The sequence below is a fragment of the Delphinus delphis genome, chromosome 7, assembly GCF_949987515.2.
Source record: "Delphinus delphis chromosome 7, mDelDel1.2, whole genome shotgun sequence".
NCBI lineage: Eukaryota > Metazoa > Chordata > Mammalia > Artiodactyla > Delphinidae > Delphinus > Delphinus delphis.
The window spans coordinates 51,095,593-51,109,558 of NC_082689.1; the positions used below are offsets into that span (position 1 = coordinate 51,095,593).

Sequence of the window (13,966 nt, forward strand, 5' to 3'; positions counted from 1 at the left end):
AAATCAATCACAGCCCAGTTGTATGTCTAGAAAGATGCCTACATCAAAGTTAGCCTTTTAGATGACATGAATACAGTGGATCTGTATAACATGTAACTTAAAATATTTCAATCTAGATTTTTTTCAATGATAAATGTGTTAAGGCATGTTATTTAAAACTTCCAGTTGCAGAAAAATTATGCTAAATTCTTGTCCATCTGAACACATAGTTTTTCCAAATAACATACCAGCATTTCCTAAATGTTGCCCTAATGAGGAAACTGAGGCAATGTTCTACCTGAGAAAGATCCACATTATCCTAGAGATTAAATGGTGACGGAAGGGCAGGGACCATTACCCCACTTTTAGCTCCAGAACGGTGATGCCGCTGTGCTGCTCACCAGTGGACTCACCACTAAGTCAGCTCATCTCAAGGTTCTGCTGCTCTAATTAGGCCTCACCCACCCACACCCCATAATACATGTGGGCCCTGACCTGCTGCTCTGGGAATCCCAACAGAGCCTGGCCCTCTCCATGAGGGGAGGAAGGTAGGAGGTGAGCAGCTCTGACAGGTGCTCAAAACTGGGCCTGAGCAGCTGCCTTCCTGCTTCTGTAGCTGGTTTTGTAACGTGTTTCAGGCTTTGCTTCCTCATCCCATATACTGCCCTTGGTATTTCCTGTTTTCTTTGGTGGTTACTATTAGCTCAAGCACCTTTATGTTATCACATCTTTCTCATTCCTCTAGACGATCAAATATGAAAGGCACCATGAATGATGGAACCTATTCCCCAGACTACTCCCTTGCAAGCGTGGACCTGAAGAGCTTCAAAAACAACCTGGCGGACATCATCCAGCAGAACAAAGAGAGGTGGAAAGAATTAGCTGCTCAAGGTACGGTTGTTTATGAAGGTTTACTACCATCTCTCTCTGTCCTAACTCCTCCTCTGAGATGTTGGATTTTTTCCCCCTAGATTTCTTCTTTTATAAAATATGCAAGCCCTTGGAGGTGTTTAGAATTTGGCTACCCTTTGACTACTCATAAGAAAATTGGTTTGTATGTTAAATAAAAAGACATTCTGCTCTGTTTGTGCCATGTGGGCTGCAGAAGTATTGACATGGGTGGCAGTGAAGTGGATGTGAAGGATGGGACAATAAAAGAGCGACAAGACTTTATGTGGCACAGTAACGTCCTGTTCATTTCTAGAGGTGCTTTTGATCCTGTGTTTTAGGCTTTCCAAGTAGTTTTGTGTTGCATTAGGAATGCAACACTTAGTGTTAAAGATTTGAGTATATGTTTTTTTCAGCTTTGCTAAGTTACTTCTTTGGCTGACAGGTTCACGGATGAGTTGGGAGAATCGTTTGTAATCGGCTACCAAAGAAAACAAATGGGAGGCTAGCTCTGTATTTCTGACATGTTTTTTATTCAGATTAATTAGTCTATTTGGTTTCCAAGGCATGTGAGTTAGTATCAGTCATTATCCTTCATGCAGGAAATTAGCTTTCAAATTCCACATCTGGCCCATCTCCTTTCATGCTGCATCCCATAGACCTATCTCTCTCATGCTTTATACTCCCTGTACAGTGGCATTCTGGCAGGTTCTTATAACACCCCAGGGCCTTTGCAATGATTGTTTCTTCAGCCAGGAATTCTCCTCTTGGAGCTTTTGCAAGGCTGATTCCTTCTTGGCTGGCTGATTCATTCCTTGGCTGGAGTGTTCCTCCCTCTGCAATCTGTATTTTATTTCTAATTTGAAAAACACAGTACTTAATAACTTTTTAAATTCTCACATGGATCTTACTGTTATCATTCCCATTTTACAGATAAGGAAACTGAGGCAGAGGACAGTTATGTGACTGGCCTCAAATCCCACAACTAGTAAGTGAAGGAGCTGAAATTCATTCTTCCTCTACAAATGCAGTGCCCTAAAACCCCATGCTAGGCCGCCCACCAAAGAGACCCTCCTTGACCACTAAAAGTAATGTCCTCTGTCCTGGTTTCCCCTATTCAAACCCAGTTTAGTCATTTCAAAGTGGTATCACTAGTCCATAATCAATGATGTTGATTTATTCCTTTCCTTATCCTCTGTCTTCCACATGGGAACGTACAATCTTCAAAAGTCGGGTCGTGGTCTACTGTGTTTCCCAGGGTTTCCTCAGCTCCTGGTACAGTGCTGGGCATATCACAGGCACTCAGTAAATATTTGTTTAATTAAATAGTTAATCCTGGATGGGGCTGCATTATTTCTCCACCTCTGCTATTAGAAAACTTTAAAAAATACCAATCTAATGCCTTCATCTGAGTCTGTAACTTGTGTTCTCCCAGCCACTTTAGTCTGATCTTAGTTGAAAGGAAACAGAGTTTCCCAAACATTTGTGGCTCTATACAGCCATTACAAGGACCACTTCCTCGATGTATAACCTGTGTGATCACACAGTTCCTCCCCCACCCCCCACTCAGAATGGCCCTATGCATAATTAAATACTCTAGTATCATCATCTTGAAATTCTTAAAAAATTTGGAGCTAGGGGCCTTATTTTTATTTGGCACTGAGCCTTGCAATTATATAGCTATTCCTGGCCCTTACGAAGGGTCTTTGTAGTCATACATTATTGTCACTCAATAAAAAACATCACACAATACAAGATCCAGATGACCATACTAAAACATTTTCAAACCCATCTAACTGGAGACTTCAAGTGACTAGAATTTCCCCTCTATATGAACAAATTATACTCATGATATTGACCCTGAAGCACTATAAGACATAAATCGCTAGACCATAAGCTGTTGGAAAACAGGAACAATATCTATTGTATTGTCATTATTTCTCAGAGCTGGCATGTCCCTGGCATACTACAGGTGCTGTAAAATTATTTACTGAATATGGTTTTGAATGAAAGAATGAATGAATACTTAAACTTCACTTTGAATATATTCATTCAGAAAGGAAAATGAATGAATATATTAGATTTTCAGCAATGAAGGGAAGAGAGGAGGGAAACAAGATTTCTGAAACCCCTCCTATGTACCAGGCATTTTAGACGTATTGTCCTATTTTCTCCTACAACCGTGTGAAGTAGAAAGTATTATCCCCATTTTATATGTTTGGAAACCGAGGATCACACAGCTTCTAAGCACTAGAGTCAAAACTGATTCTTTACCCCAAGGTTTTTCCCACTCCCTCCTATTTTACTGTCCCATATCTTTCAAGAAAGTTTGAAAAAATTGACTTGAAATATTTATCTTCAACAAATCCAAAGAATCCAATTGACCAAGATACACTCTGTTCTAAGAAAGTTTTAACTAAAATGAACAACAGTGAACCCCAAATACCAACCCATCACCTGGAACCTATTTGTCATAAAAGAAAACATTGTGTCAAAATTGTATTAGGGCTACAATTGCTCCCTTTCTAATAAACTTTCTGGCACTGTGATCTATTGAATGTTGTGTTGCACACAGAGGTAAATTTTAGATTTGCATAAAGTTTTCAACTTACATTTCTGGAATTGAGTAATAATAACTTAGTTCTGCAGTTAGAAAATACAGAACCAAGATTTGAGCACAGGAAGTCTGGCTTTAAGCAAATTAAAATTATAAAGTATTTTGATAATATAATTTCCAAGGGGTATTTGTGTAGAGTACACATAGTTTGAATAAAGCAAATAATGTCCAATTTTCATTATTTATAAAATTGTACACTTGGTTTCTATTTCCAATGCAATGGTGATCTAGATAAACTTAAAGAAATATGGTAAAAACAACTAACAATGCTGGATGAAATATTGTTGAAAAGAAATTGACACCCTTAGGACCTGTCCAAATAAAGATAAAACAGAAATTCAGAGAAATAAGGAAACTTTGGAGCCACAATCTCTCCTGAGGGCACCTGTTTACCTCTACTGAAGTCATAGGTTTGCAGACTGAATTTATTACCACATCGGGTTTATGCCAGAAGTGCAAATTTGGTTTTACATTTAAAAATTCTATTACTGCAATTCACCATATTAATGATAAAAGGTGAAAAATGCGTCTCAAAGGACGCAGAAAGAACATTCAAGAAAATTCAATATCTGTCCATTTTTTTAATTCAGAGGGATAGTCCTAATCTACTATTTTTTTTTCCCACTTTTCTTGCCTTCATTTTTACTGCTTAAGTTTTTGTTCTATCCTAATTTGTTTCCTTTATGGTTTGAAACATTTGCACTCTATTCCTATTATTCTCATAATTAATTAGAAGATTTTAAATGTATAATCAATAGTAAATAACAAAGAGGTTAACCAATAATTTTACCTTTCCACCAAACAACGCAAAAACCTTAGAAAACTTTGTAACTGATATTTTTTAAAGTTTTAGAAATACAGACTTTATATTTAATAATTAACATTTAAAACATCTTCTTGAAATTCAAGAATATGAGACTGCTTTCTAACATTGTTTTGAAAAATCAAACTAGTGCAGGAAGACCCTCTCAAGGTTCTTCCTCAGCCAGTCAGAGATGTTCCTCAGATAATCAGTGGAGAGCTATCTCAGCCCTTCCAGGGCTCTTTGATTGCTAGCGTTTTTCTGTTAAATCCTGCTGGTCTACCAGTTACCCCAAACTTGGACCACAATCTCAGACTTGCAAAGCTGTGGGTTTTCCCCATTTATTCTAAACTAAATCCACCTTTATGTTGGAGAAAACAGGGTTTTGTTTCCCTCTTGTCCCAACCCAAATTGAGTCTACCTCCTCTGGCAGCAAAGCTGTTTTCCACTCTCAAGCTGGGGTTGGCAGAGGAGGTTGGGAGTAGCTCCAGGCAAGAAGGTCACAGGTTCCTCTTGTTCTTACCTGAATCTCCAGAAATTTTTCAATAAATGCTTCTCAGAGTGTTGTGTTGCCTTGATTGATTTCCGGTGTGATGGAATAGTTGTTTTTGTAATGTTTTCCAACTGTATACTTGTTTTCTGTGGAGAGGAAACCCTTGGCCCCTTTACATCACTCTAACAGGAAGTCCTCTCTCTCCACATCGGTTTTTGGGAGAATTAAATGAGTTGATTTACGTAATCTGCTTACAAGTACCTAAAATAGTAGCTACTACATGAGTTGGCTTTTATTATTGTAATTATTATTTACTGTGCTTCTGGGATACAGTAAAAAATTAAAGAGACAATAATACCTACCTTCATGAAAGAATGGGAATTAGGAGCAGGACTGAAGTTTTAAATAAGGTGGCTAGGAAAGGCTTTACTGAGAAAGTGATAATGTAAATAAATACATGGAGGAGGTTAGAAAGACTTATGGGGAGGTGTGGCATAAGAGGTGGGGGAATAAGTTTTCAGAAAGAGGAAATGACTAGCACAATATCTGGGATGTGGAGCTTGGCTGACATGCAAGAAATAACAGGAGGCAAGTGAAACAGGGAAATTGGGCAAGTGGGAATAATGTAGGCAATGTGTTAGATGGGTAACATGATGTCACATCATTGGTTTGGGTCCAAGAGAGATAGGAAAACCTTATGTATGATTTTGAAGAAGAAAAGTAAAAATGAAATGAACTGGGGCTTCCCTGGTGGCGCAGTGGTTGAGAGTCCGCCTGCCGATGCAGGGGACACGGTTCGTGCCCCGATCTGGGAAGATCCCACATGCCACGGAGCGGCTGGGCCCGAGAGCCATGGCCGCTGAGCCTGCGCGTCCAGAGCCTGTGCTCTGCAACGGGAGGGACCCCAGCAGTGAGAGGCCCGCGTACCGCAAAAAAAAAAAAAAAAAAAAAAAAAAAAAGCTGAAGATGCACGTGCCATATTTCCCAACAATCTCACTTCTGTATTTTTACCTTAGAGAGACTTTTGCTCATGTGCATCAGAAGACATGAGCAAAACATTCATTGCAGCATTGTTCATGAGTGCAAAAATCTGCAAACAACAGTAAAATGAATTCATAAGCTGTGATTCATATTCATATTATGAACCAGCATACAGCTGTTAAGAAAAATAAAACTTCACTGTGAATATCAACAGGGATGAAAGACACAAATGATATTAAGCAAAATATGCAAGCTGCTATAATATAGCAAGATACCATTTATAGAAAGTTTAAAAAAACTAAAAACTGAATAATAGGTTTTAGAATACACACATGATAAAACTAAAGAATGATGGGGAAAATATTCAGAATGGAGAATCTAGGGAAAGGATGGAGAATTTATTTAGGAGTTAGTAATATTTTACTTCTTTGGTTGGGTTCTAGACATACATGTTCATTTGGTGATTATGGTTATACCTAACATATATGCTTTATATATGTAAATATCCATTTTTTATGAATAGAATATTTCATAATAAAAAATTTTAAAATGTGATCTGCTGTGAAAGCACAGCAACTAGAATAGACATCTATTTTAAAATCAGTGTGTATCAGATACTGCCATTGTAATTTCCCATTGCCATCACCTCTGGTCTTAAATATACTGAAGATGAAGTTTTCCTTATTGCATTGAGATGAAAATAAGCAGGTTATATGATGCTTGATTAAACATCACGGTTCTGAGCAGAATCCCGGATGTTTGGTCATCATCATGCCGGCTCTGAAACTATATTTCGTAGTTGTCTCAAAAACATCCCACTAATCCTAGAGCAGTAGAAGGTGTGGATGCTTAGGCCCCAAGGTTTGTAGCTCCTGGGTCATCACTAAAACAAAACACTTTTTTAAAGAGTCATTTCATTCAGTAAGCCTTCTATTAAGGATCTGAGAACAATCTGTTTAAGAATGTTGTATGTAAATGCATTCCTTTTTGACACAGTGTGTTTTCAAAAAGTAAAGCCAGTGAATGGCAAACACAAAAAGGAAAAAATTCTTTCCTCCAACCCAAACTGGTTTTGGTTAAATTTATCCATTTAGTGTGAGGAAAATGCCTTCATTGTCTGTTCAGCTTTCCTCAGCATCTTAAGTCTCTGCCCAGTCTCTATGTTTTTCTGTATTACTTAAGCGCAAACAGGAGATTTTAAGAGGGTGTGTGACTGTCCTCTAGTGAGGCAGGTAGAGGGAAATGGTGAGGAAAGTCACTTTTCTATTTCTACCTATGGAGTCTCAGGCCAATCACATAACTTTTCTTACCCTCAGTACATGTTATTATTGGGAAAATCCTATTTGTCCTAATGAAGGAGCAGACATTCCCATAAATTCTGACCAATCCGCATTTATGCTCCAGAGTTTTGAATGTCTGTGATGCAGCTTTGAGAACAAGGCACCAAGGAAATGAGAAAAAATAAAAGAGTACATTTGCCTATACTGATGGCCAGTGGGTGAGAGATGCCCCCAATTAACAACCAAGGAAGTCCTATACAGGAAAGAAATGTATACATTTTAAAGTGCCATATAAAAGTAACTCATTTTCACTGGTGGCCTGCCATCCTGCGTCATGAGCAACACCTGGGTCTGAAGCTGAGCTGGAGTAGATTAGGTTGTGTTTAGAACAGTACCTGAATGGCAAACACAAATATCTGTTCTCCCTTGAAGCAGAAGGGTTGCTTTTGTAAGTCACCTGAGAGACTGGTTCCTCTTTAGACACAAGAATTCCAAATGGACCCAGGTCCACCAAATCCACCTAGATTGGAATAAAAACCATAAATCAATCCCAGATCTGTTTTCTTTTCCATCTTCTCAAAGAGAATGTGTACTTGAGAAAACTAGTTATGTCCCAGAATGAAATCTGGGTGGTCAGTCTGGAATGGAATGCACTATGTTTTTTACTGTACTGAGTAATTTTCTGATTTATTTGATATTGATTCAGACCCCAAAATACTAGGCTCAAAGATGATTAAGAAGTGAGAAAAGGAAGCAACATGGGAACTGAGACGCTACTGGAGTTGCACTGTGCCCAAATCACAGCTGTTTAGAACCAGAAGGAAACCTAGAGCTAGCTTAAGGCAAGCTTGACATTTTAGAATATGTATTAAAAATTTCAAACATAGCAGTGTTTTCTAGTTTCTTTTTGTGACTTACTTCCTACATAATTGCTTGAGAGTCATAGAATATGTTCAATATAATATTATTCATTTGAGCATTTTGAGACCTGCTTTTGGCTTAGTAGCTCATCTGTTCCACCAAAGACGAAGGAAAAAAATAGGATTTTGATTAGAATTTCTTTGATATCAGTTTGGGGAGAATTGTCATCTTTATGGTATTGAGTCATCCTATTCATATATATCTTATCATTCCTATGTCTTCTTTCATGTTTCTCAGAAAGCTCATTTTTCTTTGATAATAATAACAATAGTAATGATGATGGAAAATATTTGATAGTGATATTAGATGTTAGGCACCATACTAAGCATATAATATGTTATGTAATCACTTAATATTTATAATTAACAAAACTATATTTTAAATTTCTGAATATATTTTGTTGGATTTTCCATCAGTATTTAATATTTTTTATTGATTTTGTGAATGAGTATTTCTTGCAGGTGTATACAAATCCAATTTGCCTTTGAATACTTATCTTCTGCAAATAATGACAGTTTTTTCCTTTCCGAAATGTATATCTTTTATAATTGTTTTTCTTGAGTCAACTGCACTAGCAAGTTTATCCAGAATGACCTGAAATGGAAGTGATAATGGCATTCAGCTTGTCTCTGAATTTAAAGGGAAGATGTTTAATGTTTCAGCATAAGTGTGATATTTCTTACTTTCTCTGATCTGCTCTTTATGAAGTTAATTTCCCATCAATATTAAGAAAATAAATTTAAAATAAAGTGTTTAGTTTTAACAAATGTCTTTTCTGTAGCTTTTTAAAATAATTCACTATTTTTCTTTTTAATTGGTTCATACAGTGAATTATATTAATAGATTTTCTAATGTTGAACTATCTTGTATTCCTTGGATAAACCCAACTTAATTGTTAGGTATTAACTTTGTAAAAGTGTATGTATTACTTTGGCTGGCATTATAAAATTTATATTTTTGGGTGAGATTAGCTGTTATTTTTCTTTCTCATACTGACCTTGTCTAGTTTTAGTATTGAGGTTATACTAGCCTCATAAAATGAGTTGGAGTTTTAAAATTCTTGAGCTTATGTGAAATTGGTAGAACTATCTTTAAAAACCATTAAGTCTAGTGTTTTATTTGTGGGATAATTTTATCTGCTGATTCAATTTCCTTAGTGTTTACATAGGATTTTTAAAGTTATTTAGTTTTTTATTTTTTTTAATTGTGAAATATAGTATACTGAAAAGGAATACATAAAAACATATGCACTATTTATAAGTAAATAACAAAGTGTACATTCTTATAATAGACAATCATTATAGTGGCCTACAAAGAAGTAGTATGCTGGCAAAGTTTAACAACTAGTTCAAAAAAAGTATGTATATATATACACATATATATATGTATATATATGTGTGTATATATACAGGTTTATTATTACTATACAGGTTTATTAATATAAAGAATGAGTAGCACATAATTTATAAGTAATAATAAAATATACAATAATCTATTATAAATTCTATACAGCTAATTGATTATCACAGAATGCTTTCACTGATTTTTGACAAACTCTTGTGTCCATTGTCGACTTATGGTTGCAACAGACGAATGGGTGTCATTCAGACTGATATGTTCATTTCTATCAAGGAGTAAGATGAAAGTACATAAATATATGTCAGAACTTAGAAAACATAGAAGGCATATATCAACTTTACTTGTTCATCAGAGATGCAAATGGTTTCTTGGTCGTTTAATTGGTTAGTGGCATTGGAATGCTGGAAGAAAATTCCCTCAATTTTTGTGCTATTTATAATGTATCAGCTATGGACATGACACAGTCTTAAATTCAATCTCTATTTTTATCATTATCTCCACCATTTTAGACATCAATAAAACAATAATTTGAGCCCCGATTCGGAAAGTTTGATGATATCCATGGTGTGAATATCCCCACCATGGCCAGTTTCAAGCTATCCATATAATTTCTCTAAACATGGAGTTGGGAAAAGGTGCATGTTATATATTTGCATTTTACAGATATGGTAGAAATAACCTCGCAACACAGATAATAGTAAAATGTATCAAAATAATTAGGCAATGATGAGTTCTGAGTATTTATCACCTTTTTTTTGAATACAGTTTATTTAATTGTAAGTTTATATAATTTTACTTTTAAGAAGTAGTTTTAACAAATAGTTTGTAAAATTTCTGAAATGTAACAATTGGGTCTTGGTGCAACATACTGCTGCCCATAAAGCTTTCTGTGATCCACCCTCACCTCCTTTATCTTGCTGAGTCAATTTGCATTTCTCTTCTCCTCACCCGCTTGCCTTACTCCAGACACACTGACCTCCACACTGTTCTTTTTTTTCCTGTCTTACAACATGTCAGATACCTTTCTGCTTTAAGAGCTTTGTACCGGCATCATTGTTAGAAACGCCTCTCCCCCAAATACAACATAGCTGCCTCCCTCTCTGCTTTCAAGTCCAGCTTCAGCTGTCACCTTGTCAATGAATGACTCCTCCCCTGGAAAAAATTTTCAAATTCCACCCATGTTCCTCCCTTGCCCCCGATAACCCCCACCAACTATTTCCCCATAACACAACACTGTCTAGTCTATAAATAATTGCCTTATTAGCCTTAATTTTTATTGTCTCTCTTACCCCATTAAAAATAAGGTTCATGAGAACAAGGATGTTTGTTTTGATCACTGATGTATTCCAAGCTCCTAGAACAGTGACTGTCATGAATTCGAAATTCAAACAATTATATGTTGAAAAAAAAATAGGAGAGACAGAGAGGGGGAGAGAGGGAGAGAGGGAGGAACAGAGGAAAGGAAGAAGGAACAAAAGAGAAAGGGAGAGAGGGAGGAAACCCACCATCTAGGCCAAGAAATAGAATATTGTGCCATGCCTTAGTAGTTCTATACGTCCTTCTCTAATCATTTCTTTCCTTCTCTTCCTTCCATGATCTAATCACTACCCTGAATTTTGTGATAATTATACCTTTGTATAACCTTAAACAATATATAGCTTAGTTTTGCTTATTTTAAAACTTGGTGAAAATGGAATCATGTCATATAAATTCATTTATGTTTAGCTTTCCACTCAATGCCATGTTTTTTGAGAATTATCCATGATGACCCAAATAGCTGTTGTCTCATTCAGCAGAGGTGTTTTCTTGGATCCTGACAGAAAACATGAGACAGAAGAAAATGTATCCAAGTACTGTGTAGATTTTTAAAAACTATTAAGTATTTAAGTTTTTCAAATAGTATATAACTATACTATTTCTTAGGCCACAAACCAGATGCACAGATAATGTAACTTCCATTATTTTTCTGTGACCAAACATAGTTTCCAGCTGAAGTCCCCTTTGTAACATGTTTGTAGAAAGCATAAGCTTATCAGTCAAATGTTGTAATTGAATCAGAGTAAGCCTGGTCAATTTAGGATACTGAGGAGGAAAAATTCAGATTTTTTAACCTCCTTTTCCTTCTTCTTTAGATAACATCAAAGTCCCCAGAGACTAATGAGGTGTTATGGATTTGGGATAAGTACCAGTCCTTGTTTGACTTCTGGACACGCTCCCTCTCATCTTCCCAGACCTATACCCTCCCCTCTGCTTCTGGCAATTATCAGCTCATGCTTCTGACATGGGACCCCTTGTTTCTACCATTGTAGGCTGTCAAACCTTTGCTCTCCCCAGCCTGCTTACTCTCTCTCATTCTTCTTTCCTCTTGATGCTTCTCATGGCCTGAGAACAGGCTGCTCTTCCTTACATATGACTGAAGACTGCAGGGTTCTCCCAGGCTCTTTACCCTGACCTTCCATATAGCCACTACTCCAGTCCTTGTACTTGAGAGCACCTACCTTGCTGCTACCTTTCAGAATTCCAGATATGGGAATTCTGAGGAGACAAGGTCTCCTCTACTCCTAGATGCCTTAATTTATCTATAAAATCTTTCATACTTTCCCACTTAGAAATAACCCAAAATGTGACAGGTCTGGCTAAACCCAGGGTCCTGTCTCAGAGGCTGTAAGTTTCTAGCCCTCTTGTATCTTCCAACTCTCTTCTCTCTCCCATCTTCCTCTGGTTCCATAGGAATGGAAAAAATTGCCCCTGGAACAATGAGTCAAACCTGTGCCACCTCCATTCTGAAGGCTACCCTTATCCTTCTTGCTACTCTTGGTAAAAACCTCAGTCCATATCCAGGAAATGAGAAACCTAGATATCTTCTGGAGGTATGAGTGGGGAAGTATAGAACTTGACTAAGTATTTTCCAAGAAACTTTGTCCCATTGATGGATGTGGCTTATGAATCTGAAGACTAAGAGTGTATGCATTGTTTCTGGGTACTTCTCTAATAATATCTATGTCTACTTGTCTGAATGGGCATGGACCATGGTGACCAGTGGGAACAAAACCAGATAAGTTAACAGTTCACAGCATCAGCACAACAAGACAAACAGCTTTCGCAGTTGTTTCAGAAGAGAAATTAAAAATAAAGTTTGATTGTTAAATTGACTTTATTTAAAACAATATTACTCAATTAACATTTATCAAGTGTTTTTTACTACTTTGCAAGAAAAAAAAGATTGAAAGTTCATTTTTCTTTTAATTTGAATGATTTAAAGCTAACTGAATCATGTGATACAAATTGAAATAACTTTAAGTTCTTTGAGGTTTTTCAGGGTGGTTAATATTTTTAAAAATGTTTCAGAGGGAAACTGACATTTTTGATCATAGAGAAATCTGTTTTAAAGATAAAAAAAAATGAGACAACCTTCTCTGTTTTCTACCAAGGTCCAGGGCAATCTTAAGACATGTTTAGGAACTTTAATTCAGTTAAACTATTTTTTTCTAAGAAAATACTACAGGATCCTAAAGGCCTCTTTTAAAAATTGAGTGCTATAACAAATAGCCAATTTATTCTCATTTTCACTCAATGTCTAACTTAGGGAACTTTAGGGACAAATGTAAGAAACTGTTGTCTCACACACACACACACACACACACACTGACTCCCACAGATTGTTCTGTCCGTTTTGAAAGTTCCACTATTTAAATCGGGCTGATTCCTCCTTTTGGTTTCAACATGGTGTGAGAGAGTTACCACTGGAGCAATCAGGAGTAATCCCATCTGAATGCCACCCTTCTCTTCCTCCTTTGCTTCTCTGGGGGAAACCTGGATCCGTGTCTTTGGGCGTCATCAGGAAACAAGGCTGAGGGGCTTCAGACTCTATTCCCAAAACCCTTAGGACACTTAGAGAGGCTTCCTCAGTAAATCATCTTTAGAGCTGATAGATGATAAACTGCCCGGGAAGAATAAATTTTTAGCCCAAGCATCACACCCAAACCAGTTACACAGCAGTACTTTCACTCCCACAGACCTGTATCACTCTGCACTCTGATCTCCTAGAGCTTTGCTAGACTTTTTTTGCTTTATTTGGCAGCAGTCCCTATTAGTCCCTAATAGTGCACCTCACTCTTACGTCTGTTGCTTAGAGAAAATAAAAATAGATTTTTTGAAAAGAACAAAAACATGCCATGTTGCTTTGTATTGAATTACTTTAAAAGGTTATGTTTATAAATATTTTTTCACAAAATATTTAGTTACTCCTTTCCATTATCTTTTAATAAAACATAATGCATTTATTTACTTATTAATTTTTTTGGCTGCATTGGCTCTTTTGTTGCTGCACGCAGACTCTCTTTAGTTGCAGCAAGCAGGGGCCACTCTTCGTTGCCGTGCGCAGGCTTCTCGTTGCGTGGCTTCTCCCATTGTGGAGCACGGGCTCCAGGCACGTGGGCTTCAGTAGTCCTGGCGCATGGGCTCAGTAGTTGTGGCTCACAGGCTGTAGAGCACAGGCTCAGTAGTTGTGGCACACGGGCCCAGCTGCTCCGTGGCATGTGGGATCTTCCCGGACCAGGAATCGAACCCATGTCCCCTGCATTGGCAGACGGACTCTTAACCACTGTGCCACCAGGGAAGTCCCCAAACATAATGCATTTTATGTT

General features: G+C 37.1%; 1 protein-coding gene across 3 annotated transcripts in view; it reads left to right on the top strand.

The window, feature by feature from the left end:
• Positions 1-13,966, top strand: part of PDE1A (phosphodiesterase 1A) — a 349,907-nt gene that overhangs the window by 310,097 nt on the left and 25,844 nt on the right. For all 3 annotated transcript variants that reach the window (XM_060016484.1, XM_060016483.1, XM_060016482.1), the window contains exon 14: positions 725-870. In XM_060016484.1, the coding sequence (XP_059872467.1) occupies positions 725-870 (146 nt within the window). The remainder of the gene's footprint in view (positions 1-724; positions 871-13,966) is intronic.